This window comes from Chlorocebus sabaeus, chromosome 2 (genome assembly GCF_047675955.1).
Source record: "Chlorocebus sabaeus isolate Y175 chromosome 2, mChlSab1.0.hap1, whole genome shotgun sequence".
Taxonomy (NCBI): domain Eukaryota; kingdom Metazoa; phylum Chordata; class Mammalia; order Primates; family Cercopithecidae; genus Chlorocebus; species Chlorocebus sabaeus.
This window is the reverse complement of record NC_132905.1, coordinates 96,825,507-96,850,802: the sequence shown is the minus strand read 5'-3', so window position 1 is coordinate 96,850,802 and position 25,296 is coordinate 96,825,507. Positions and strand designations below refer to the sequence as shown.

General features: G+C 54.9%; 1 protein-coding gene across 5 annotated transcripts in view; it reads left to right on the top strand.

Annotated features, from left to right (window-relative positions):
- WDR4 (WDR4 tRNA N7-guanosine methyltransferase non-catalytic subunit) overlaps window positions 1–24,970 on the top strand; it is a 29,825-nt gene extending 4,855 nt beyond the window's left edge. For 4 of the 5 annotated variants that reach the window (XM_007969279.3, XM_007969304.3, XM_007969312.3 and 1 more), the window contains 8 exons: window positions 9,769–9,925; window positions 11,146–11,258; window positions 13,856–13,916; window positions 17,745–17,843; window positions 18,887–18,951; window positions 19,733–19,916; window positions 21,196–21,265; window positions 23,278–24,970. In XM_007969279.3, the coding sequence (XP_007967470.3) occupies window positions 9,769–9,925; window positions 11,146–11,258; window positions 13,856–13,916; window positions 17,745–17,843; window positions 18,887–18,951; window positions 19,733–19,916; window positions 21,196–21,265; window positions 23,278–23,471 (943 nt within the window). In that variant the 3' untranslated portion in view covers window positions 23,472–24,970. Of the gene's footprint in view, window positions 1–9,768; window positions 9,926–10,047; window positions 10,071–11,145; window positions 11,259–13,855; window positions 13,917–17,744; window positions 17,844–18,886; window positions 18,952–19,732; window positions 19,917–21,195; window positions 21,266–23,277 lie in introns of those variants that run through there. The other variant, XM_007969291.3, reaches the window with a different exon arrangement.
- The last annotated feature ends 326 nt before the right edge of the window (window positions 24,971–25,296 follow it).

The following is a 25,296-nucleotide window of genomic DNA, read 5'->3' as shown; positions in this document are numbered from 1 at the left end:
TTAGGTAGCAGACCTCCGGTGAGTGGGCTTGGAAGACAGAGCCGGGCCCTGTGGCTAGTCCCTCCGGCTGCAGTGTTGGTGCCCCTGCCTTCCAGGGCGGTCCTCTGTCATTGTGATTAGCGGGAAGGAGGCTGTGGGCCTGCACTGGAGAGTGGTAGGGATTTGGGGTCTGTTGAGGGTGGGTTTAGTGCACATATGTCTGAGTGTCTGAAGAGTGGATGGGGAGTGCATCTGTGTGGGTGAGGAGGCCAGTAACTCTGGCAAGAACGGAGATATCGCTATGCCTTGCCCTCTTACCAAGCAAAGTCCAGAAAGGTTCTTCTGCCTTCCCTATTCCTCTTTTTTTATTTTTTTGAGACGGAGTTTCACTCTTGTTGCCCAGGCTGGAGTGCAGTGGTGCGGCGATCTTCACTCACTGCAACCTTGACCTCTCAGGTTCAAGCGATTCTCCTGCCTCAGCTTCCCAAGTAGCTGGGATTACAGGCCCTTGCCACTGTGCCTGGCTAATTTTTTGTATTTTTACTAGAGACGAGGTTTCACCATGTTAGCCAGACCAGTCTTGAACTCCTGACCTCAGGGTGATCCCCAGCTTCGGCCTCCCAAAGCTGGGATTACAGGTGTGAGCCACTGTGCCCGGCCTGTCTTTAAGATTTTTATTTCATCTTCTTTTTTTTTTTTTTTTTTTTTTTTTTGAGAAGGGTCTCATTCTGTCACCCAGGTTGGAGTGTGGTGGTGTCATCTCCGCTCACTGTAGCTTCCACCTCCTGGGTTCAAGCAATTCTCCTGCCTCAGCCTTTCAAGTAGCTGGGACTGTAGGTGCATGCCACCACGCCCAAAGATTTTTGTTTTTTTTGGCTAGAGACGGAGTTTGACCACATTGGCCAGGCTGGTCTGGAACTCCTGATCTCAGGTGATCCACCCGCCTCAGCCTCCCAACGTGCTGGGATTACAGGCTTGACCCATCTCTCCCAGCTTCATCTCATTTTCAAAGAGAAGAGTAAAAATCCAAATTCAGCTGGGTGCAGTGGTTCCCACCTGTAATCCAGCACTTTGGGAGGCCGAGGCAGGTGGAGCGGATCTCAGGAGTTTGAGACTAGCCTGGCCCACATGGCAAAACCCCGTTTCTACTAAAAATGCAACATTAACCGGGCATGGTGGTACATGCCTGTAGTTCCAGCTACTCGGGAGGCTGAGGCAGGTGAATCTCTTGAACCTGGGAGGCGGAGGTTGCAGTGAGCTGAGATCATGCCATTGCACTCCAGCCTGGGTAACAAGAGCAAAACTCCATTTTTTAAAAAAAAGCCAAATTCTAGGTGGCATCAAAAGCAATGAATGCCTGTTCTGTCCTCTCTTCCAGTCAGGTTAAAAAGAAAGCCCTGAAACGCTGCATCATTTCTACTTTATGTGTTTTTGTGTATATGGGTTTTACTCTACATGTTTTTATGTGTATGTGATTCACAATACGTTTTTGTGTTTTTGTGTATCAGGTCGGTAATAGATGCGCATGGTTTAAAAACTTAAAACACAACAAAATTAAACCAAAGTGTATGCGACAGCCTCCCTTCTCACCTGCCTTCTGGCTCCTTCCCCATAGGCAGTGATGGTTTCCCAGTAGGAAAATGACTTTTAACTGCATGTCCCCACATATCCGAGTCATAACTGATAATAAATGTCTGCTTCCACCTGACTGCTGTGGATTGCATCATCTTTATCTTGAAAGACGTGTGAACGGCAGCCTCTTGCTAAGATAGCCGCAACACGAGTAAGTCATTTAGGACCTAGAATAGAGAAGATGGGAAGTATTTTCAGGATTCAGGGTGAATGCCTCAAGGTGACCTTGAGGTGTCCTGCCCTGAACCCTCCACAGGGATCTCTGCAGGTGGCAGGGGCTTTCTAGGAGGTTGGCCTTGACTTTGGGTTTCTCGGACAACCTGTGGGAGGGAGGGATGGATAGGTTTTCACCCTCAGTGTTGAAAGAAGATGGTCGTTGTCCTAATCTACTTGGGCTGCCTAACAAGATACCACAGACTAGGGGTCTTAAGTAACAATTTTCTCATAGTTGTAGAGGCTGGAAGACCAAGATCAAGGGGCTGGCAGGGCAGGGCTGGTTCCTCTGAGGACTCTCTCCTTGGCTTGCCGATGGTGTCTTCTCCTTATGTCTTCACAGAGTCATGCTTTTGTGTCTATGTCCTCATTTCCTATTCCTGAAAGGAGACCGGTCAGATGGGGTCAGGACTGCCCCACTGGCCTCTGTTTCACCTCCGTAAAGGTCCCATCCAAATACAGTCACATTCTGAGGTCGTAGGTAGGTCAGGGCTTCCACTCAGGAGTTGTGGGTTGGGGGATTCAGTTAAGCACATAACAGTTCGTCTTGCCTTTTGGACACTGGCTGCTGTGGAGAGCTCTCATGATTCACATGAGATTCTCAAAGGGGGGGCTTTGACTCCCAAAAGGTAAAAATGAAATGATCTAAAAGAATCTGATGGTCATTTTTAAATTTTTTTTTGGGGGGGGCGGAGTTTCACTCTTGTTGCCTAGGCTGGAGTGCAATGGTGCGATCTCAGCTCACTGCAACCTCTGCCTCCCAGGTTCAAGCAATTCTCCTGCCTCAGCCTCCCAAGTAGCTGGGATTACAAGCATGTGCCACCATGCCTGGCTAATTTTTTGTGTTTTTAGTAGAAAAGGGGTTTCATCATGTTGGTCAGGCTGGTTTCGAATTCCTGATCTCAAGGTGACTCACCCGTCTCAGCCCCGCAAAGTGCTAGGATTATAGGAGTGAGCTACCGCACCCGGCCTGGTAATTATTTTCCTAAAGTAAAGGACCTGGCTGAGCTCTGACAGGCATGTGCACAAGAGCCACCTGGGTGTCTTGTGAAAGCGCAGACTTTGTGATTTATTTCATCTGGGCTAGGCCATATGCTCTGCAATTTATTTATTTGTTTATTTGTTTTGAGACAGAGTCTTGCTCTGTCACCCAGGCTGGAATGCAGTGGCCCAATCCCGGCTCACTGCAACCTCTACCTCCTGGGTTCAAGCGATTCTTCTACCTCAGCCTCCTGCGCAGCTGAGATTACAGGCGCTTACCACAATGCCCAGTTAATTTTTGTCTTTTTAGTAGAGATGGGGTTTTGCCTTTTGGCCAGGCTGGTCTTGAACTCCTAACCTCAGATGATCCACTCATCTCGGCCTCCCAAAATGCTGGGATTACAGGCGTGAGCCACTGAGTCCAGCTACAGCAATTTTCTTGACTGTCCGTCTGCTGGTGGTCAGCATTTTTTGTTTTGTTTTGTTTTGTTTTTGTTTTTGAGATGGAGTTTCGCTCTTGTTGCCCAGGCTGGAGGGCAATGGTGTGATCTCAGCTCACTGCAACCTCCACCTCCCAGGTTCAAGTGATTCTCCTGCCTCAGCCTTCTGAGTAGCTGGGATTACAGGCATGCACCACCATGACTGCCTAATTTTTTCAATTTTTTTAGTAGAGACAGGGTTTCATAATGTTGGCCAGGGTGGTCTTGAACTCCTGACCTCAGGTGATCCACCTGCCTCGGCCTCCCAAGGTGCCAGGATTGCAGGTATGAGCCACTGGTGCCCAGCTGGAAGAGCAACTTTTTATATACTTAAGAATCATTTGTGTTTTTTAAACTTTTTTTTTTTTCCATATCCTATGTTTTTCCATTGGGGTATTGTTTATTGGTTTGCAGGAGCTCTTTATATTAGGACACTTTATTTTTACAAAATAAGCGCATCTACCAAAGTGTCGCTCTCACATGGCCTTTCTCTGGCACAGGTGTGTAAGGTGAGCTGCACCGGTAACCACTGAGACTGGATTAGCATTTTCCAGTACTCTTGCCTTAACTTCAAAGCCCTGGGGTGGAGAACAGGTGCAGAGCTGAGATCCATGTGCTGATGTGTACATGGATCTCAGACTTGATCCAGTTACTTAGACGACAGTGGAATGTGTGGGTTCCCATTCAGCTATGGTGAGTGGGGTCATAGAAGTTGGGAGCAAATTCTCACTTGTCTGCTTCCCCTGGAGTACAGTTCGGTGTCCTTCCGTGCTACCTTTTGCCTTTTTTATCCTTTGATTTTGGTCCGTACAGAAAATTGGAAACCACTGAGAAGTACAAAATGAGAACAGTAACAAAAACCACCCTGAATCTCACCACCCAGAGTCAGGGAATGTGATGAGCACTGGGGCCAGGCCCTCCTCCTCTCTGCAGATGTATTACAGTATTTGCATGTGTTACATTGTTGCGGTGGCATGTGCTAGCCTGTAGCCTGTTTCCCCACCCAGGGCAGTGTTGACAACACTGTGTCATTCCCTGTAGCTGGGCCGTTAGATTGTTTGCACTGTTCCACTGTTCAAATGCTACTGTTTCCTTGTACTTCTTCCTGCCTTTAAACTCTGGGAAGTTTGAGTCAGAGCAAGTGGGACTACAGAGGTGTGGACAGCGTGGGTTTACTGGCACCGATGTGTGACAACACACACAGTGAAGCCTCCCAAGCCTTGGTGTCCAGCAATTTTCTTGGGGTTGATCACACGCTGTCGGGGTGGCTGGCCTCAGTTCCCAGCCCCTCCAGAGGTGGAGTGGACACCTTGTGGCCACAGGCCCCTGCCCTAAATCACGTACTGAGGCTGCCTGTGGGGCCCAAGGCCCCTACTCTTAGAGATGAGGCCAAAGGCAAGGTTAATTCTTCACTGTGCAGAGGGTGTACCCTGTGCCAAGGCTTTTGATGTCTGGTACCAGACACCATTTGAGAAGTAGCCACTGCCCGCAGAGGGTAGGGGAGGTGGGGTCTGGCTGTGTGTGCCACAGGCCTGGCGGGGGGTAGGGGTGAGGGGCAGGGAGCTTGCTCGTGTCTTGAACTCTTTCAAGTCCGGACAGTGCTGTGGCTGTGAAGTTCTGAGGTCACCAGAAAGATGGAGACGTGGGTGGAATGTCACTTCAATGTGGGCTGGCTGTCTAGAGGTAGTGTCTCACTTTGAACTTGGGAGAAAGGGTATGTCCAGTCCGCCTGCCCGCTGTGTCCTGGTTCCTAACAGTGGAGCTGCTTCACCTTGATGGAAGTGCGGAGGCCCAGGGCTCCTCCAGGGGTTCTGACTCCTGCAGAGGGACAGGGCCTCTGCTCCTGGCATCGTGCATGGCCCAGAGCAGGGAGGAGTCTAGAATTCTCTCCCCTCAATGTGGTTGCCTGTGCAGTTGGCTTCTCCGAGGAGGCCGCTTGAGGTTCTCGGAGGAGGCTGTTCAAGGTTCTCGGAGGAGGCCGTTTGAGGTTCTCGGAGGAGGCCGTTTGAGGTTCTCGGAAGGAGGTTTGAGGTTCTTGGAGGAGGCCGTTTGAGGTTGGGAGTTCTGTGATTTGGGACTCACGGTGGGTGCAGACACCGCTGCCGCCTGGTTGGGGGCGGGGCCTCTTCATCCTTGGTTGCAGGTGCTTTGCCGAGAGGGAGATGTCTGGCTGTGTGGACTCCCCTTTTGAAGGTCGTGTGCTGGTGTGATTCTCTTTATGTAAACACCTGGTAAAACTCTGGGAGGCTGGCATTGTAGCTCACGCCTATAATCCCAGCATTTTGAGAGGCCAAGGCGAGAGGATTGCTTGAGGCCAGCAGTTCGAGGCCAGTCTGGCCTCAACATAGTGAGATCTCATCTCTACAAAAAAAAAAAAAACAAAAAGCACAAGTCCAAGAGTGGGCAGTGCACTCAGTACCCCTAATCTGAAATTCAGAGTCCTCCAAAATCTGAAATTTTTTGAGCACAGGCAAGATACTCAAAGGAAATGCTCACTGGAATGTTTCGGATTTTGGATTTTTGGGTTAGGGATACTGAGCCAGTAAGTATTTGCAAATATTCCAAAACCTGAACAAATCTGAAATGCAAAGCACTTTTGGTCCCATGCATTTGGGATGAGGGATGGGCAGCCTGTGGTGCGTGAGCAAGGAGCAGAGGCTGGCTCCTGTCAGTGCCCCTTTACCTGCGAGTTCACTGTTTTTGTGTGTGTGTGTGTGTGTGTGTATGTAGTGGTGTGTCTCTCTGTCACCTAGGCTGGAGTGCAGTGGCGTGGTCTCGGCTCACTGCAACCTCCGCCTCCTGGGTTCAAGTGATTCTCCTGCCTCAGCCTCCTGAGTAGCTGGGATTATAGGAATGAACCAGCATGCCTGACTAATTTTTTGTATTTTTAGTAGAGATGGGGTTTTGCCACGTTGGCCAGGCTGGTCTTGAACTCCTGACCTCAGGTGATCTGCCCACCTTGGCTTCCCAAAGCTCTAGGATTACAGGCGTGAGCCACTGCTGCCGGCCTACTCTTGGTTTTGAAAGTGATGTCAGTGGTATAACTTCGTGTAGGGAATGTTTGCCTTAGGTGGTATGGAAGACGGACCATGTGATTTGGTGCAGTCCAGGCAGCAAATTACAAACTCCGGCCTCGATCGTGTGCTTGGGATTTCTCCTGACCTTGGTGTGGGGCACGCGTTGCCGCCTCCCCTTTCTCTAGTTGAACTGCAGGACAGTGGGCACAGGTGTGAAGTTACTGCCACTTTCAACATCCCTTGGCAAATTCCTCAATAATCTTTTTAAAATTCCTTTAGAATTGTGGGTTTGTAAACTTTTCAGCATCAGGTGGAGTGAAATCTTTACGCTTTCTCTCAGTGAGAAAGTGGAGGGGATTATTGTGGCAGGAGGAGTACATTTGGGGGATGAGAGTGGGGCAGGGAGAAGGGCATAGGGTGAGTTTTATCAGGAGCTGCTTTCAAGGAGAGGACGGGGATGAGTGGAACCATGCTGAACTGGCAGGCAGCACCCTGTGCCTGGTCCGCAAACATGGGGGCTGCTCCCCACACCTGGAGCCTTTTTACGCAGACTCTTAGATCGGATGCACCCTCTTCCCAGAAAACCACCTACGCTTAGCACATCCACCTCCATTCAGTTTTAGAGGTTCCATGTACTCGTGGCCTATGTGCGTTTCACTGAGGCCCTGCACTGCTGCGGGATGCCCCTGAGCTGGACGAGACACCAGGCTCTGTCCAGTGGTGGCTTTGTTACTGAGCTGCTGATAAGCTTCCTGTTGAAGGGTTTTGAGGCACAGCCACGATGGAAGTTGTGGGCAGCAACAATTCTTGCCCAGGTAGTGGTTTAGAACCGCACGGGCCAGAGGGCCTGCCACCTGGGCAGTCAGGAGACTCCTGGCCCGAGAGACCGAGGCCAGGCTTTCCAAACCAAAGATGAGGACACAGGGTGACGAGTGACACATTGATTTTGACATGTGCGTTTATGAGGGAGGAATCCTCCCAGTGGAGTCAGTGTTTCCGAAAATGCCTGTGAGGGCCACGGCAGCACGTGGGAAAGGCAGAGCCAGGAAACCATCCGATTTGCTCTGCCTGTGGGATGGAGAGAGAGTGCCTGGCTGCTGGAGTGTGGGTGTGGATGGTGCCTGGCGCCCTCAGTGCCCTGTTGGGGCTGCCCAGGCGGATCTCTGGAGGGGGGCTCGGGGCAGCGCCAACTCAGTCTGGGGGTTCAGGGCTCAGCCACTCGACTTCCGGCAGAGGACAGAGGGCCTGGCCCCCCTGGGGGGCCTGTGGAGATGGGCAGATACTTGCTGGGTTCTGCTGGTCTCTGGGCCCTGAACCCAGTGACTGTGGAGGGAGTGCTGAGACCCGAGACCCTGCACAGGCTGGTGGTCTGAGGGTGGGGTTGTGCCTCAGCTAGGGTGACAGGCCAGCTTGCCGTTGGTCCAATGACCTGCCCCATTCTGTGACCTCCCTCGGATCCTAGCACCCAAGCCCGTGAGTACGGCTCAGCTGCATCCTAGAATCGGTGCCAGGATAAGCCCAGCTGGAGAGGCTGGGAGCCTCCGGCTGGGGCAGGACAAAGGGACGAGGAGCAGTGCCCTCTGCTGAGCTGGGCAGGAGGCGCGGTGTTGGGGGCCATCTGTGCCACGCGCCTTCCAGCCTGGCTGTGGGGATGAGCGCCCCGTGAGTCCAAGTCCAGCCCCCCTCCCCGTGGCGTCCTGTTGGGCTGCTCCTCTGTGCCACCATGGTCGTGTTTGTGGCAGCTGCTTAATGAGGCCATCGGACATTGGGGGCTCTGTTGCTAGCGCAGCGCAGGGCTGTTTGTTTAAATTACAGTGCACCCTGAGAATTCTGATTAATCTTGGCCCAGAGCGTCATTATCTTTCTTTGTCCTTGTTTTCTCTGTGTTTACCCTGTTACGCTTCCCTTCTGCCTCCTTTCTGCAGCTGCACTGCACAGCTGCGGGGGAGGAGGAGGGGCGCTGCTTCCAGGCTGTGGTGTGACCCAAAGGTCCTGCCTGCCCTTTTCTGTCCTTTTGTCCCTCTGCCCCTGAGAGAAACAGGGGCCTTGTTGAGGACAGCGTTCCTGAAGCTTCCATCTGCATTTCCAGCCGCAGGGGGCCGGGCACGCTGTACTTGTCTGCCTGGTGTTGGCTGTGTCTTGGGCAGTGTGCACCGCCACAGCCCTGGGGGTGGTGAAGCAGGGCTGGCCGCTGTTCTACGGTGAAGCCCTGTGGCTAACTGCGTGTGTGGGAAGCAGTGTTACAACTCATATCTATGTAAAATAGAACATAGGGTCCCTGCCTTGTGGAAAGGACACAAATACGGGATGATTCCAGTAGAAATGGTGTGGAAATGAGAGCCCCAGGAAGTAGTGTAGCCCTGAGCCCTGGTGAAGGAGAGGGAGCAAACTGTGACTTTGGTTCTTATGGAATGAGTGTGCAGACGTGCTGTATCTGGAACTCTGGCGCATCCGTGACTCTGGGTCAGGGTTGGATTCGTGGATGTGCTGATCTGGATGTGGACTGTGGGGAGCGCAGGCCTCTCACGCGCTGGGTAGCGGCGCTTCCTCCCAAGGAGGGTAGGGTGCTGCCTCACTGCTGCCCTGGGCTGGGTCCTGCCCCGAGGGTGGCCGGGCCCCTCCATCCCTCTGCAGGGCATGATGCATGGCTGGCTGTCTGAGGCTCCTGGTCCGACGCAGCAGAATGACAGCAGGGGTCAGTGCAGGTCGGGAGCAGCAAGGCTTGGGGGGCCCTGGAGGCTGGTGGCTGCCTTTGTCCTTGACAGTGGCCCCCAGCACACTCAGCATTTATGGAGAGGGCCGTTGTCTCCCTCAATGTACAATGAAGACTGTGGGGTCAAGGAACCATTCCCCCATTTCTTGATGACAGTTTTCAAACACACAGGAAAGCTGAGGATTTTGTCACCCTTTTATCCACCACCTAGATCCCACCATCAGGAGCAATTTTCTTTTTTTTTTTTGAGACGAAGTCTTGCTCCGTTCCCCAGGCTGGAGTGCAGTGGCGCCATCTTGGATCACTGCAAGCTCCGCCTCCCAGGTTCACACCATTCTCCTGCCTCTGCCTCCCGAGTAGCTGGGACTACAGGTGCCCGCCACTGCGCCCGGCTAATTTTTCGTATTTTTAGTAGAGATGGGGTTTCACTGTTAACCAGGATGGTCTCCATCTCCTGACCTCGTGATCCTCCCGCCTCGGCCTCCCAAAGTGCTGGGATTACAAGCGTGAGCCACTACGCCTGGCTAGGAGCAATTTTCTTAAAGAAAAATGTTGTGAAAGTAAGTTTGTCAAAGGCACTGGCTTTGTTCCAGTTGTTAGCATTGCTTAATTTTTTTGGCACCATCTTCAGCAGCTGGAAAACAGAGCATATGATCAGGTACCGGTGCCTACCACTGCCCACAGGGCCTGCTGGGCTGTCAAGGACCTTGTGCTGCTTCTGGAAGCTAATGGGGGTGTCTCTCTGGCCTTCTAGGACCGTGGCGAGGAGGTGTACAGCCCTGACCTTCATAGCCTCTGAGGAGAAGGTCTTGGTGGCCGACAAGTCTGGAGACGTCTACTCCTTTTCGGTGCTGGAGCCACACGGGTGTGGCCATCTAGAGCTGGGGCACCTGTCCATGCTGTTAGATGTGGTAGGTGGGGGACACGATAGGTGGGGGACATGGTAGGTGCAGGACGCGGTACATGGGGGATGCGGTACGTGGGGCATGCGCTGAGTCAATGTCTGCCCAGTCAAGGCTCAGGCAGGTGGGGCACCTGTCCATGCTGTTAGATGTGGTAGGTGGGGGACACGGTAGGTGGGGGACATGGTAGATGCAGGACGCGGTACATGGGGAATGCGGTACATGGAGGACGCGGTACATGGAGGACGCGGTACGTGGGGCATGCGCTGAGTCAATGTCTGCCCTGTCAAGGCTCAGGCAGGTGGGGCACCTGTCCATGCTGTTAGACGCAGTACTTGGGGGGCATGGTATGTGGGGTACAGGCTGAGTCAGTGTCTGCCCGGTCTGCGCCCCAGCATCTGGTGGGGAGAGTGGGGCTCCCCCATAGCAGGGATAGCCTTCTGCAGATTTGGGAGCAGGGGAGTGGTGGGAACAGGATTTAGGAAGGTGAAGCAGGCAGCAGGGAGAACGAAGAAGGCAGGTGAGGCAGGAGGTGGCCAGTGGGGTGGCCCCAGATCGCAATGAGGTGTGGGAGGAGCAGGTGCAGCCACGAGCCTCTGGCTTCGCCTCCTTGGCCCGGAGCTGTGCCAGGTGCTATAGGAACATCACCTCAGCACTGCTCCCAGCAGCCCCTGTCACCCCATTCTGCCTGCCCCATGTGTCACAGACAAACATGTGGAGCTCCAGAGGGCCCAGGCCCACAGCCCGGGTGGTAGAGCTGGGATTGGACGCATGCAGGGACAGTCAGGAACAGTGGCGAGTGCGGGGTATCAAGGGAACCTCACTGGGACTTGGTGACAGCTGGGTGTGGGGACATGTGTGACAGGAAGGCAACCCAGTGTTGGGCATGAGGGTGCAGCGGGCCTGGGGTGGGTGGAAATGGGAGTGGGGCCTGGATTTGCCAAGATTCGGGAGACGGGCAGGCAGGGGTGGCCCAGCCCTACCCCAGAAGCCTGCTCTAGCGCTGAGGAGTGAGGGCTGGAGGTGGCCGGGGACCCTCTGGGGAGGGAGAAGGAGGGCCAACAATTAGATGCAGGGACAGGAGGAAGGGAGGAGCCAAGCTGGTCTGTCCTCAAAGGCCGCATCCTCTTGGCAGCCAGGCTGCAGCCTCCCTGCCTGCTTCCATGAGGGACTGGATTCGGGAAGACTCAGGTGAGCATCTGTTTCTTTTCTGGCCCCTGGTGGTGCAGGCTGTGAGTCCTGATGACCGCTTCATCCTCACTGCCGACCGAGACGAGAAGATCCGAGTCAGCTGGGCCGCGGCGCCCCACAGCATCGAGTCCTTCTGCTTGGGGCACACAGAGTGAGTGCCGCTTCCTGCCCCTCCAGCAGAAAAAAGCTCTTTTTGAAAACAGCATCAGCTTGCAGCTCAGCAGGTGCCACTGTAGCTGGCGAGGCCCCACGCAGGTGACAGCAGCCCTGGTGCTTGGTCACCGCAGGCGCCGTGGGTGCTGCCTGCAGAAGCCCTGAAAGGGTGGGGTTCACTCTGCGCTGTTGCCCGTAGTCTGTGCGGTGACTTCCCGTTGGTCCTGACCGAACGGGAGGGCTTGTTTCTGGGAAACCCCTGTCTCAGTGTGGAGAGCCCTGCGCCATGCCCGGCCGTTGTTGGCTGGTGGGCGGTGGGTGTGTTGGGGGCGAGGACAAACTTCCATGATTTCAGCTATGCAAGAATTAAGCAGCCTCTGCGGCCCGGCGGCGGCCTCTCTCGTGGCAGCAAGTTCTGCCAGGACCCGTGTGGAGGTGTTTCTGAGTGCCCGCTTCTCTCTCTCACAAAACGAGCTCTGCCAGGACCCACGTGGAGGTGTTCCTGAGTGCCCGCTTCTCTCTCACACAAAAGGCTCATTAGAATTTACACAGAGGAAAAGTGCTCAGTGTAATTGGCTGAAATGTTTTAAAATACATTATTTGAGGCAGTGGAAGAAACTGGAGGGAGGGAATTCAGTGCCGAGGTTGCCTACATTTTCCTGGTTTTGAACGGATGCAAACATTTCCTGTTTAAGAAGACCAGTCACTGGTGTGTGCCTCAGGATAGCTATTCTGACTTGCATTTAGTTCCCTAGTGATCCAGCTCCGGAGTTCTCTGGACTGCAGCCCCCGGGCCCCTCCCCTTCGCCATCTCTAGCTGGGGTGTCTGCAGCTCCCTTGCCTCACCAGGCACATGAGGGAGATTTCTGCTGACGGGAACATGCTTCCCAGCCCTCTAGGGAAATGCTTCATCACTTGGATATATTGAGTAAAAACATAGTATTAAAATTAACTTCAATAGCTTTCTTCCTTCCTCACTCCCCTCCCCTCCCCTCCCCCCCCACTCCATCCCTCCCCTCCCTTCCTTCCTTTTCTCTTTCTTCCCTCTGTTGCCCAGGCTAGAGTGCAGTGGTGCGATATTGGCTCACTGCAACCTCCGCCTTCCAGGTTCAAGAATTCTTCTGCCTCAGCCTCCCAAGTAGCTGGGACTACAGGCTCCTGCCACCATACTTGATTAACTTTTTTTGTATTTTTAGTAGAGATGGGGTTTCACTATGTTGGCCAGGCTGGTCTTGATCTCCTGACCTCGTGATTTCCCCGCCTTGGCCTCCCAAAGTGTTGGGATTACAGGTGTGAGCCACTGCGTCTGGCCTGCTCGTTTACTTTTCAACACAGTGACTGGCAAATTGAAAACAAACCCGCGTGGCCCCCGTGTGGCTGGAGCCGCGTTTCTGCTGGATGGCGCTGTTCTGTACCCTTTGCTGACACTGCAGTATCGGTTGGTTCACTGGCCGTCTCCCGCTGCGTCTGAGTGGTTCTGTGGGTCGGTTGGGCCTGTTGCTGTGTGCAGCCCTCAGCGTGGTGCCTGGCATGAGTAGGCACTCAGTAGATACTGCAGTGATTAGAAGGAGAAGTTTTTGAGATGTTTGTTTCAAACCCATGGTGAAACTCCTTTCAAACTGTTGAGAACTGTGAGGCCACTCGTACCCTCTGCATGGGGCGTCCTGTGCCCTATCTGTCCTGGGCCGTGGGCTGCTGTCACTGCTGTGGTGCCGTGCAGGGCGGTGGCTGCAGGACTGGGCCCAGCTCATGCCATGGCTAGCTCAAGGTAGCAGAGGCCATGACTGGCGGAGATGGAGTGAGTCTCACGAGCCACCCCATTCCAGGGTCCCTGGGAACCCGTGCATGAGGGATTGCTTGAGGTCACTGTGTTAGAGCAGGAAGAAAAGGAGCTTGTCACCCTTGTAGGTGCCCGAGCCAGATGGGTTTCCGGGCGAGCTGGGCTGCTCGGGTCACTCTTCGTGGCTGTGCTGATGGGAGGGTGCCTATGACTTTGGGTCCTGTGCAGCTGCAGGCCAAGCCCTCACAGGAGGACTGGGCCGGGCTCAGCAGAGACAGCTCTCTGGCCAGGTCACTCAGAGTTGTTGCTGAGGGGCTGTCGGACCCTGATAGAAATCTGTCTGGGGGCTTGGCTGCTTCTCCCTCCTCCCTCCTCCCTCCTCCCTGTGTGCTGTGTCTTTGAGTCTCCCCCAAGGCTCCTTTCATCACAGTGCAGGTGCCTTGGGCCAGGTGGGTGCTGGGGGCCTATGGAGGTGCCGCTGAGCAGAGCTGCTGCAGAGGGGGCTGCAGAGGGGCACAGAGGTGCTTGGGTCTCTGGCAGGCATGGCTGAGGAGCAGCCTGGGTTAGAGGTTGCTGTGCTGTTGGGGACCCAGGAATGACCTCACTTACCTCCCCGATCGTGTCCAGGGGCCTACACCTGGTTAACCCTAACCAGGTTAGGGTTAACAGATACTTCCCACGTTGGCTGTTTTTACTGGGTCGGGGGTTTGGGGCAGAGGCCTCTCTTCCTTAGATGAACAGCCAACTTCCCCAGGCCTTCCCGTCCCCGCGGCTGCTGGGCTAGCTGACTCTGCTTCTCTCTCTCACCCTCACAGGTTTGTGAGCCGCATCTCCGTGGTGCCCACTCAGCCCGGACTGCTTCTGTCCTCCTCTGGGGTAAGTGTTCTGCCCAGCGTCACTCACCTCTGGATTCTTAGGCCTGCGGGGAGGGTGGGGTGGGCGCCTCCTGGAACTGGCCCCTCTGGATCGCTGGCCCTGGGTGTCCGCGGCTGTCCACTAGATGGTGCTTGTTTTCGAATCTTAGAGCTGCCTGCGGCTTGCTCCCCGCTCGTGCTGCTCATTCAGGACTGTGTGTGGGGCGTGTGCAGGTGCGTGTGTGTTCACACGTGGGATGAACTAGAACAGGTGTGTGGAAGGCTCCCTTCTGAGAGGGCGGCTGCTCCATCTGCGATAGTATCAGCGATCAGGATCTCAGGTAGACACAGTAGACGGGGGCCTGTCTGACTCCTGGAGGGGTCTCAGTCCATCCCATTATGGGCTGCATTTTTTTTTTCTTTTTGAGATGGGCTCTTGCTACATTTTTTCAGGCTGGTTTCAAACTCCTGGGCTCGAGCAATCTGCCTCCTCGGCCTCCCAAGTAGCTGGGACCACAGGTTCAGGTCCCCGCACCCGGGTTACCGCAGTGCATGTTTACTTGCTGGCTACAACTTCTGTGTCCCAGCGGTTGGGTCCTGGAAGCCTTACAGTTCAGTGATGAGACGTGTTTCCCCTGAGGAATACAGTAGAAGGATTGTTAGTGATTTTGCCAAAGTGAGGGCCTCGGATTCCTCACAGGGTCTGATTCTGTCCTTTCGTGGAATTGTTGCCCGCATCCCACCACCTTCCTCTCCGCTGTCCTTCCCTGTGTTGTCTGTGTTGGTCCCTTGTGTGGTGTGGCAGGATGGCTGATGGACCTTCCGGCCGCTCCTACATTTCTTCTCTGATTGGGCTTCATTCGAAGCCTCCTGTTCCCTGCTCTTTAAATTAATGCACAGCCATGTGAGAAGAAGAACAGTGTGGCCACAGTCTCCGGGGGGTCAGGGTCAGGCTTCGACAGCGTTTTGTTGTAGACCTTCCAGTCTTTTTCATGATAGTGAGGAGAATCTTCCACGGGCAGAGAGGCCTCCCCAGGCCCCATCTGTCCCTCGTGGCTTTCTGCTTTGTTTGAGTGGAACGTGTCATCTAGCTGCCAGAAGACGTAAGGAGGGTGTTTTCTGACTTTGCCTTTCTGGAATTACCTTTAATCTCCTTTTGAGGCCTGGTTGTTAGTTTGGCGGACAAGTCCTGGTTGAAACGGTTTCCCTCAGAGCTTGAGAGGCCTTGCCCGCTCTGCTCTCCCGCTGGTTGCTCCTGTGGGCTTCCCTTCGCTCTTCCCGTAGAAGCCTGCAGCCGTCTGCTGTGGGTCCGTGGGGTGACAGCTGGGCTCTCCTGCCTGGAGGGCCTTCTCTGCCCCAGTGTGCGATGTCGAAGCCGCTGAGGTGACTTGGTGGACCCCGGAGAGGAGTTGGCTGTGCAGCCAGTTATCTCCTGTGTCCTCCGACCTGGGGCATTTTCTTACATAATTGCTTTCTGTTCTCTATCCCCGCCTCCTGCTGGCTTTTTCTAAAGCTTGTGTTAGTTGAACCATTTTAATTCTCTGATTCTTATTTTTTTTGAGATAGGGTCTTGCTCTGTCGCCCAGTCTGGAGTGCAGTGGCGTGATCTCGGTTCATTGCAACCTCTGCCTCCCAGGCTCAAGCAATCCTCCCACCTCAGCCCTCCCGAGTCGCTGGGATTACAGGCAACACACCACCACACCGTGCTCACTTTTTATACTTTTGTAGTGATGGGGTTTTGCCAAGTTGGCCAGGTTGGTCTCAAACTCTTGACCTCAAGTGATCCACCCACTTCCACCTACTGGGATTATAGGCGAGAACCACCATGCCTGGCCATAATTCTCTATTTCTTTTCTTTCCTGTTCAGTCTCGTGTTTCTACTTCTTTAGGAATAGTCTTGGGAGATTGCTTCAGCTTTACTTCCAGCCTTCTGTGGAGACTTGAGTTTTATTAGAATTGTTTTGAATCTTCAGTTCTTTCTTGCCCTCGGCACGTTCTTTTTTGAGCCACCCATTCTTGGATAGCGCACGTGTCTCTTATCTCCTGAGATGAGCATGGGCTTGTCTGTCTTCGATTTGTTCCTGGCGTTGTGTTTGATTCCCTTCTCTGGAGCGTGTTGCCGCCTTTCTCATTGGAGGTTTTTGTCGGATGTCTGGTGATCCCATCTGCCTGTGTGTGGTGGGAATCAGCACCAGCCGGCCTCAGAGGCTGGATGCGTGCGCCTAGGATGGGGCCCGAGGGGCTTCAGAGCAGGTGTCTGAGTGTGGGCAGCAGCCCCTTGCTTGTGGACCCCGTAGAATGTGTGGGTCAGTTGGTCTCTTCTGGGTGGTCAGTGTCCCGGCCTTCACTCTTCCCCAGGTCTGTCCCCTGGGGCTCTGGGAGGTGAGCGCGAAGGGGCTAGGTGGCCCTCTCCTCATTGGGTATTTGGCATCCCTGAGACAGGGCCTCTCGGCTCCGGTTCCCCAGAGCCTTCTGCTGGCCTGGAGTTTGGGGCTGAGGATGCATCGGGGAGGTCCTGCTTCTCTTTGGAAAGACATTTGACAGCTCCCCTCACCACCTTGGCCTTCAGCTGCCTGGCCCAGTTTGGTCTTCGGAAGGTCCTGGCACCTCTCGGGCTTCTCTGTGGCTGGCCTGTTTGTTCCCTGGCCTCAAGTCCCCAGGTTTCCTTGTCTCTCCGCGGCTGCCTTCTCTACTTACCTGTTGCCTTTGTCTTAGTGGGTTCATGGTTATTAAATATCTTTTTGTCATTGTAGAGAAGTTTGGAGGTGAGTGAAATACCTGTAGATGTGTGTGTTGGTCTCCATGTTTATCTGCCACATTTGTGGCAAGGTGTGTGTGCGTGCTTGTGTGTGTGTGCGTGTGTGTGTGTGTGCATTCATACATCCACTCTTACCTTGGCACCCAGAGGATATGCATCTACTGTTAGCTGTTTGGGGTATTTACTTTTCATCTTTTTCATTTAGTCTTTTAAAAATACTCACAGATAGTGCACAGACACTCTCGTTAGATTTAGTGAGTATTGATTTATTTCTCTCCACTTAATTAGTGCTGTAATGAATTTTTTTAAGCCAGGTGTGGTGGCTCCTACCGTGGTCCCAGCCACTCGGAGGCTGAGGCAGTAGGATTGCCTGGACCTGGGAGTCAGAGGCTGCAGTGAGCCGGGAGCAAGCCTGTGAATAGCCACTGCACTGCAGCGGGCCGCGTGGCATACACCCCATTTCAATTAAACAAAAAAATAACAACAGATAAAACCAAGAAAAAAAGAGAAACCCTTTTTTCCATTTATGGTGGTTTTAGAGCATGGAGGCTCTTGGTTCCCGTGTTGGCTTCCTGAAGGGTTGTACCAGTCGCCATAGGATGGTTGCCAATGACCATGTCCTTCCTGTCATTCTTAGTGAAATGGAGCGGTGGCCACGCGCTCGTGAGGCCACGCGTGTCTCCCTGTGGGAATGCATGATTGCTGAAGCGAAGTGTCTGCACCTGTGTGCATTCCCGTGTCTGTGCCTGGCCCGGGCACAGCAGGTGTGGTCTGGCCTCCTGGCAGATGACAACCTGGCCGTCTGGTGGCCTTGGCTCATTTTGCTGGGATCTGCCTCATTGGCTTTGTCATCTGCCTGGGCATATTGGCACTCGAGAAACAGGCAGTCGGTCACCTTCCTTTCTCCACTGTTGTTCTTGATGATTTGCATGAGTGATTTACGCAGTCCGAGCAGAGAGCCTTTAATTCCTGAAGGTGGATGGCATGGCTGTCACTGAGTGGACCCCCGACCACATGCAGCTGTCCTCTCTGTCACCTTGCCTGACGGAAGCCCTGCGACCGTGTGCTAACCTGTGTGTTTGGTGTGTGCAGGACGGTACCCTGAGGCTCTGGGAGTACAGGAGCGGCCGCCAGCTGCACTGCTGTCACCTGGCCAGTCTACAGGAGCTGGTGGACCCCCAGACCCCCCAGGTAGCTGCTTCTGTTCACTCCTGGGCGACTGAGTGCTTGTAGGCACCTGCAGTCGCTTGGCTTGAGTGAAAAGGCACTTCGCCGTTGGAAACATTTGCTCTCAATGCCAGACTTCTTCCTGTGTGAGGGAAATCTCATATTTCAAATTCTGAAGGTGGCTAGTCACGTCAGGGGGAAATAGTTTGTCTCACCGTTGCATGCAAACAGTTAACGTACAGGAAGACCTCTAATCCTTTTCTGAAGTGGAAGGAGTAGAAGTGCTTGAGCATGCACCTTTGTGGGTCTGCCAGCCAGGTGAGGCAGGGGCGGGACCAGGCCCACCCCAGCATTCTCCGGCCGGCTTGGAGCAATCTCATGATGCCCTGAAAGCCCAGGCCTTGGCAAAGTTTCCCGCCAAATGGTCTGTTCTGTTTCCTAGAGAACTGTGTGATGTGGCCTCTGCCCCCTGCCAGGCAGCCGTGTAAGAGAGGACCAGGCCTTTTCCTCCATGCTTCACATGGACTCAGGTTCCTGGAAGTTTCCTTCATTTAAAAAAAAATTTTTTTTTTGAGATGGAGTCTCACTCTTGCCCAGACTGGAGTCCAGTGGTGCTATCTCGACTCACAGCAACCTCCCCCTCAGGCTCCTGAGTAGCTGGGATTAAAGGCGTGAGCCACTGTGCCCAGCCTCTTCTTCATTTTTACTATTTCCTCTGCCAGGAAGCGTGGGAGCTCCCAGGGCAGTTGTGTGTGTAGCTCTCGTCTCTTCCTTTCCGTGTCCTCCGCTCCCTCCTCTCCTCACTGTCTGACCCATTTTGTTGGCTTTGGAGGCTGTCACAGGCCCTGTAGGGAGTGTCAGAGCCACTGGGGGGCTTTTGCCATCTGCTTGGGAAACAGGGAATCAGCTACCCTTGTTTCTCTGCTGATTCCAGAATGTTCCAGCGCTATTTCCTCTTCCTTGGTATGTGGGGGTGTGAGCGTCCTTCGGTTTTGCTCTTGTTGGATCAGAGCACCCAGCGTCAGGCCCCTGCAGCTGGCGTTAAATTAATGGGCTGCTTCTTTCAGAGGTTTGCTGCGTCCAGGATTGCGTTCTGGTGCCAGGAGAACTGCGTGGCGCTTCTGTGCGACGGGTAAGCTGCGGCAGCACCTCTATGGCCTCCGGTTCTGCAGACCTGCAGGGGGAAGAGTTAGGGGGTTGGCCACTGGCCCATGTTGTTAATGAAGATGTCCTGGACAGTGGTGGTGTTGGTCCAACACCTCCCCCTGAGAATGTCACTTTTGATGACTGCTGCTGCTGAGGGTAACCTGACAATGAACTCCCCTGGCGTAAAGAGCATCAGCAGCTTCTGCCTGGCCTTCTGAGATGACAGACTTTCCCCTGGGCGAGTCGCGGTGGCATCACCTCATTCCCTGCTCGGGGCTGGTTGGATGGGACCCCCCTGGGGTTGGCGGTGCTGACAAGGTGGGTTTAGGATGGAGTGCAGTTCTGCTGCTTCTTCCTGAGCAGCCTGTGTGTGTCAGGAAAGGTATTCTATTTGGTGCTTTCGGCACTTTGCATCTTGTCCTTATGACAACTTGGGGAGGTCTCTTAGCTCGTTCTAGCAGTACGCAGATGTGAGAGGAGAGCTGTGCCTGAGCCCAGGGCAGGCGTCCTCCCGCCCTGCCCGCCTGTACCGTGCGGTTATCTGTTGCTGCACCATGAGCCTCCCCAGAGCTTAGGACTTAAACCACGAGCGTGCATCACCCCGTGGTTTCCCGGCGCCTGCACTTGCGAGTGGCACAGCTGGGGCTTTTAGCGCAGGCTCTCCTGAGGTGGCGCCGGTGAGGGCTGTGCCGTCTGGGGTGCTGGCTGCAGAGCGGTGACTGTGGGCCTGCAGTCCTAGTAATCGTGCTCTCTTTCTTCATGGCAAGCACTCCTGTGGTCTACATCTTCCAGCTGGACGCCCACAGACAGCAGTTGGTGTACAGGCAGCAGCTGGTGCTCCAGCACCAAGTGTGGGACGTGGCTTTCGAGGAGACCCAGGGCCTGTGGGTGCTCCAGGACTGCCAGGAAGCACCCTTGGTGCTCTACAGGCCTGTGGGCGGCCAGTGGCAGGTGAGGCTCGGGCACCTTCCTCATATCCAGTGCTCTGCTGTTCCATAAGCCTGTGGGTGGCCAGTGGCAGGTGAGCCTCGGCACCTTCCTGATGTCCTGTGCCCTCCTGTTCCACGAGCCTCAGGGTGTGGGGTGGCAGCTGTGGTTTTTGGGTCCAAACGTGAGCCTTTTTCAACTCAGCCACTTCTGGGGCCCAGGCTCTGTGTCCTGAGGGGCAGTGGTTGGGGCTTCCACTGTGGGTGAAGGGAGTCGGTGCCTGGCTGGCTTATCCCGTGTGGTGATGTCTGTAGCAGTTATTTTTTCGGGAAAGTGTGTGCCCCCCACCCCACACTTAGTGATGAAGTTGGCACTCAGTGTGGCTAGGGTGTGTGAGACTAACACTTGCAGGCTGGGTTAGCACAGCCTCAGGCCTGGGGCACGGGCTGAGCACTCGGGAGCACGTAGAGCCCCGGGTAGAGGAGGGGGCAAGGGCGGCGGGCTGAGCTGCTTCCTTGCTGGGGGACGGGGCGAGCCCTGTACCTTGTCTGCATCGCTCCTGGTAACATGGGAGCAATGCCCCTGCCTGCTCCGTGTCTCACGGGATTGCTGTATAGTTGAGTGGAGTAGGTGCCCATTTACTAAAGCTCATTTGAGCACTTTGGAAGCACTTTGTTTTTTTTTTTCCTTTTTTTTTTTTTTTTTTTATTTGAGACTGAGTTTCACTCTTGTTGCCCAGGCTGGAGTGCAGTGGTACGATCTTGGCTCACCATAACCTCTGTCTTCTGGGTTCAAGTGATTCTCCTGCCTCAGCCTCCCGAGTAGCTGGGATTACAGGCATGCGCCACCACACCTGGCTAATTTTGTATTTTTAGTAGAGACAGGGCTTCTCCATGTTGGTCAGGCTGGTCTCGAATTCCCAACCTCAGGTGATCCACCCGCCTTGGCCTCCCAAAGTGCTGGGATTACAGGCGTGAGCCACCGCGCCTGGCCTGGAAGCACTTTTAAGCCATCCAGTTCTTTTTACCTGAGAAGTGGTGGGCCACATGATGTCCCCAGTGGGTGCCTGTCGCACCTGCTGGAACCCTGAGGTTGATGAGCTGGGTGTGAAGAGCTCACCCTGGCATCATGGGCCAGCTGTGGGTGCTGCCTCCCCAGGTCTCCATGGAAGGCGAATGGGGGTCACCAGGCACCAGGTGGGGACCTCTCCTGCAAGCCTCTGTGGCCAGTGTGTGTTGCGTCCTGGTGCTGGGTTTCCAGGCCTGCCTCTTTCTGATGAAGGTTTTCCGTTTGTCATCTGCAGTCTGTTCCTGAGAGCGCCGTGTTAAAGAAAATCTCTGGTGTTCTTCGTGGGAACTGGGCCATGCTGGAAGGTGAGAGCACAGGTGCAGGCTGCCCTTGGGGGTCACACCCAGCACGGTCCCCAGAGAAAGGAGAAGCACACACTGTGACCCGCCCGAGGGACCCGGTGTGCAGATAAAGAGGGAGGGTAAGCGTGTGTACCCATCCAGAAGGTGGGCTGGGGCAGGAGGAGGGTGGCGCACAGGAGAAGGAGGACCCCCCCCCACCATGGGAGTCAGGCTGACGAGAGCCACGCAGGAACTGGGGGCTCAGGGTCTGAGCAGCATTCCCTGCTCCCCACCTGCCTTCAGAGTTGGGCATTGAAGGTCCCCAGGGCAGGGCTGGAATCTGGTGGCTCCCAGAGGGAGCGGGTGCTGTGCTGACTCGGGCCTGGTCCATGGTGTTGAGGGAATTGATCCCACTACAGCGTGCGTCAGCAAGTGCAGGACCCCACTGGGAGGTCAGGTGGGGGTCCAGCCAGAGGCGTGGGGGTCTTCAGGAGGCTGAGCAGGGGCTGGATGGTCACTGTCCTGACGGGAACATTCAGCTGAGGGGAGGGAATCTGGTCAGCAACTTGTGTGGCTGCGGCTGCAGGAAGGAGAGCAGCCGGGCTGAGGGAGGAGCTGGATGAGCATTTTCCACCCTGCCTTCGGGGGACACGGCGCATTGTAATTCTGGGTGTGCCATTGCGCCAGCACTGCGCTGTCTTGGAGGCGATGGTGTCTGCAGGGTAGGTTAGCCCAGCACGGAATCCAGGTACCTCATTCACGACAAGAAGTTGCTGCTCTGAGGAAGTCTTGCAAAGCCAGACCCACTGCAGTGAGCACTGAGGTTCCTTGGAGCTCTGGAGGGAATCAAACGCAGGTCGGAGGAATTTCCGCTGACGGTGGCCCGACCGCCTTCTGCCAAGCTTCCTGAGTGGTGGTGGCACACTGGCTCTGCCTCTGAGGCTTCTCTCCCTCCTGCTTTGCTTAGGATGTTGAGGGTTGAGACAGGCAGGGTTGGGCCCCCCCAGTGTGGTTGGGATCTGCTTTAGGAACACTCCAAGTGGGCCGTCACCGGCTGTGTCAGGGGCTGCAGGCGGCAGTGCTCATGGCCTGTGCTCTAGGCCACAGGTAACCTGGACCTGTTGAGTGTCACCTTTGCACAACATTCTCAGGCCAAAGCCTGGGCTCGCTCTCCTGAGATGTTTCATAGATAGAGTGGCACGTTCCCGGCGCAGACTTGGGGGCCTTGTTGGGAGAGGGACGGGGGAGGGCTGCTTCTTGAGTGTTCCACAAACAGCAGAGTCACTGGAGGGGCGGGGAGGCTGCGCCACCTGCCGGATGAACGGGCTTCAGGCCATCGCTGGTGCGTGAGTTACCGGCTGGGCCTGTGGTTTCCTGGCCAGGCTGAGGCCGTCTCTGTGTGCCTGTGGTCAGTCATTGCCCCCCAATCCTTGGCACTTAGATAAAGTAGATGAAATCCATGTCCATTCCCTGTGGCTGCAGAACATGCTATGCCACACTCGATGCCTTAAGGCACCCCACCCTGAGCGTCTCACTGTTGCTGTGGGTCAGGGGTCTGGACTCCGCTGAGCTGTGTCTCTGCAGGTGGCCACCTCAACTTCACCAGGCAGGGCCCGACCTCGCTCAGTCCGGGTTGTCGGCAGGCCAGGGGGCCTCTCTGGCTGTTGGCCAGAGGCCACTGCTCCCAATCCCCGGCCACCTGGGCCGCTTCACTGGGCGTCGCATGGTGCAGTAGTGGCTGTCTCTGGGCGCGTGAGCAGAGAGTGCTGGCAGGGTGGAGGCCAGCCTTGGTGCCCTGGTTTCCGATACATTCTTTCATCTTTGCCCCGTTCTGTGAGGAGGCAGTCCTCAGGTCCAGCCCGGGGGTGGGTGCCAGGAAGTGGGCACGGTGGGGAACCATCCCAGAAGACACCCTCCACGGTCCACCGAGGACTCCGGGTGTCACAGAGTAACTCCCTGCTGCAGGGGGCCCGCGGTGGCGGCCGAGGCCCATGTTCCTGCCCCACCTGGCACGTGTCCTTGCTCCCCCATCACAGGCTCTGCTGGTGTGGATGCCAACTTCAGCAGTCTCTACAAGGCCACGTTCGACAACATGACCTCCTACCTGAAGAAGAAAGAGCAGAGACTGCAGCAGCAGCTGGAGAAGAAGCAGCGGCGCCGGAGTCCCCCGCCCGGGCCCAACGGACAGGCCAAGAAGATGAGGCCCGGGGAGGCGACCTTGAGTTGCTGATTGTGGCGGTCAGTGGTGCCTCTCACCTCAAATTAGGAAAAGCTTTTTCACTTGTTCCCCTGCATTCTGGCATCTCCCTTCAAGAAGGAAAAGGTGAGGTCAGTTGTGAACAGCTCAGAGGACAGGACTGTCCCCTGGGCTCTAGAAAGAACATTCTGTGTCACCAGCACAGGCTCTTGCTGGGTGCCTGTGCCCCCTTTCTGGTTGAAGGGAAGCCAGACCAGTGGAGTGGAAACTCTTGAAGCACTTCCTTTTCACGTTGGAGGCCGCGTGCGAGCCTGTGGTGGCGGCAGCTGTCTGTGTTTCTGCTGTTCTCCTCTGCCCTTCATGTCTGCTGCGTCTTCCTCTAGGAGCATCTGTGGGCCGATGTTTCTGGCACGGTGGACTTTTTCATGTTGTTCCCGCCGTCTCAGCGTCCAGGTGATGCGCTGCCCCGCAGTAGCTGCTCGCCGCACAGGCTGTTGAAACGCAGCATGAACGCTTCAGCCCGCCCCAGCCCCAGCCCCAGCCATACCCCTGTGCTCAGGAGCTGCTCCTGGAGAGTGGCTCCCCTGTGGGAAGTGAGAAATGTGTTTCGGAGTCGCAGGGAGCTCTGTCCGGCAGCGCTGGGGCAGACGGTGAACTTGTTTCAGGAAGTGTGAGCACACGGGCCCGGCTGGCACCCGGTTTACAGGGAGGTGATTGAGGACGTCGTCGTGATTTGATTTGACCTTGGCACACACTGCAGAGCCGCAGGGATGTTGCTGAATTTCAGTCACCAATCAGCAAGGATGAACCTTCTCAACTTCCTGGAATGTTTAGCAGCAACATAATGTACCAAGCAAAATGCCTGGGTGCCTGCACTGTGTGTGAGTGAGGTGCGCACTGCGTGATTTGGGAAGAGGCTTCTGCAATGGGCAGGCTTTTGGGTGTATCACATAATTTGTTCAGGCCGGCTCCTACCTGCTCTCCAGTGATGAAGTCTCCACACAGGAACAGGTTCATGCTGGCGATGACTTTGATGTGGGGTATCGCTGGTGACTTAGAATCCTTTTGTGTATCAAAAGCTGGAATGCTTCAAATTTTTCATAAGTGCCTTGTTTTCCTTTTAACATTGATCTGGAAACAGTGCTGTCTGCAAAGCTGAGGCCCACTCCTCTCTGCTGGGGATCAGGGGTTTTAGAAGGCAGGGGCCACGCTGGACCACCATCCTGTACGAGCAGCCTGGTCTCCTTCACGCTGCTGGGGCATCTGGCGCAGGGCATGCTCTCTTATTCATAGTCTGCTTTGAAAGTCTTAGTTTTAGGAGAGGTTCAGGTTTGCCTTGCTGGCATCTTCACCTAAGATAGGGGCTGGCAGACAGGCCCATGCGCTGCATCCCGCCCACAGCCTGATAGATGGCCTGGGAATGGCTTTTTTACATTTTAAAAATGGTTGAAAACAAATTAAAAATATATTTCGTGACATGAAAATCATGAAATTCACATTTCATTGTCTGAGAATAAATTTTTATGCACGCAGCCATGCCTGCCTGTCCATGTCTTATCTGTGGCTGCTTTGTGCTACGGCCGCAGAGCGGAGGGGCCTGGACTGAGACCGAATGGCCTCCCCACAGGGCCACGCCTTTCCACGAGGACTGCAGGGCTTCTCCGAGGCTCTGCTTCCTCCCCAGCGGTGCCGGCTTCCTGCTATTCCTCAGTATCCTGCCTTGGTCCTGAGTTGGTCCCTCTGCCGGTAGCCATTTGTGTGTCTCAGTGGATGGTGCAGCCGCCTTCTTGCTGGTACCTTGACTGATAGACTGGTTCCTGTTCACCTGCCCGAAGTCATCCCGGAAATACCTCTTACA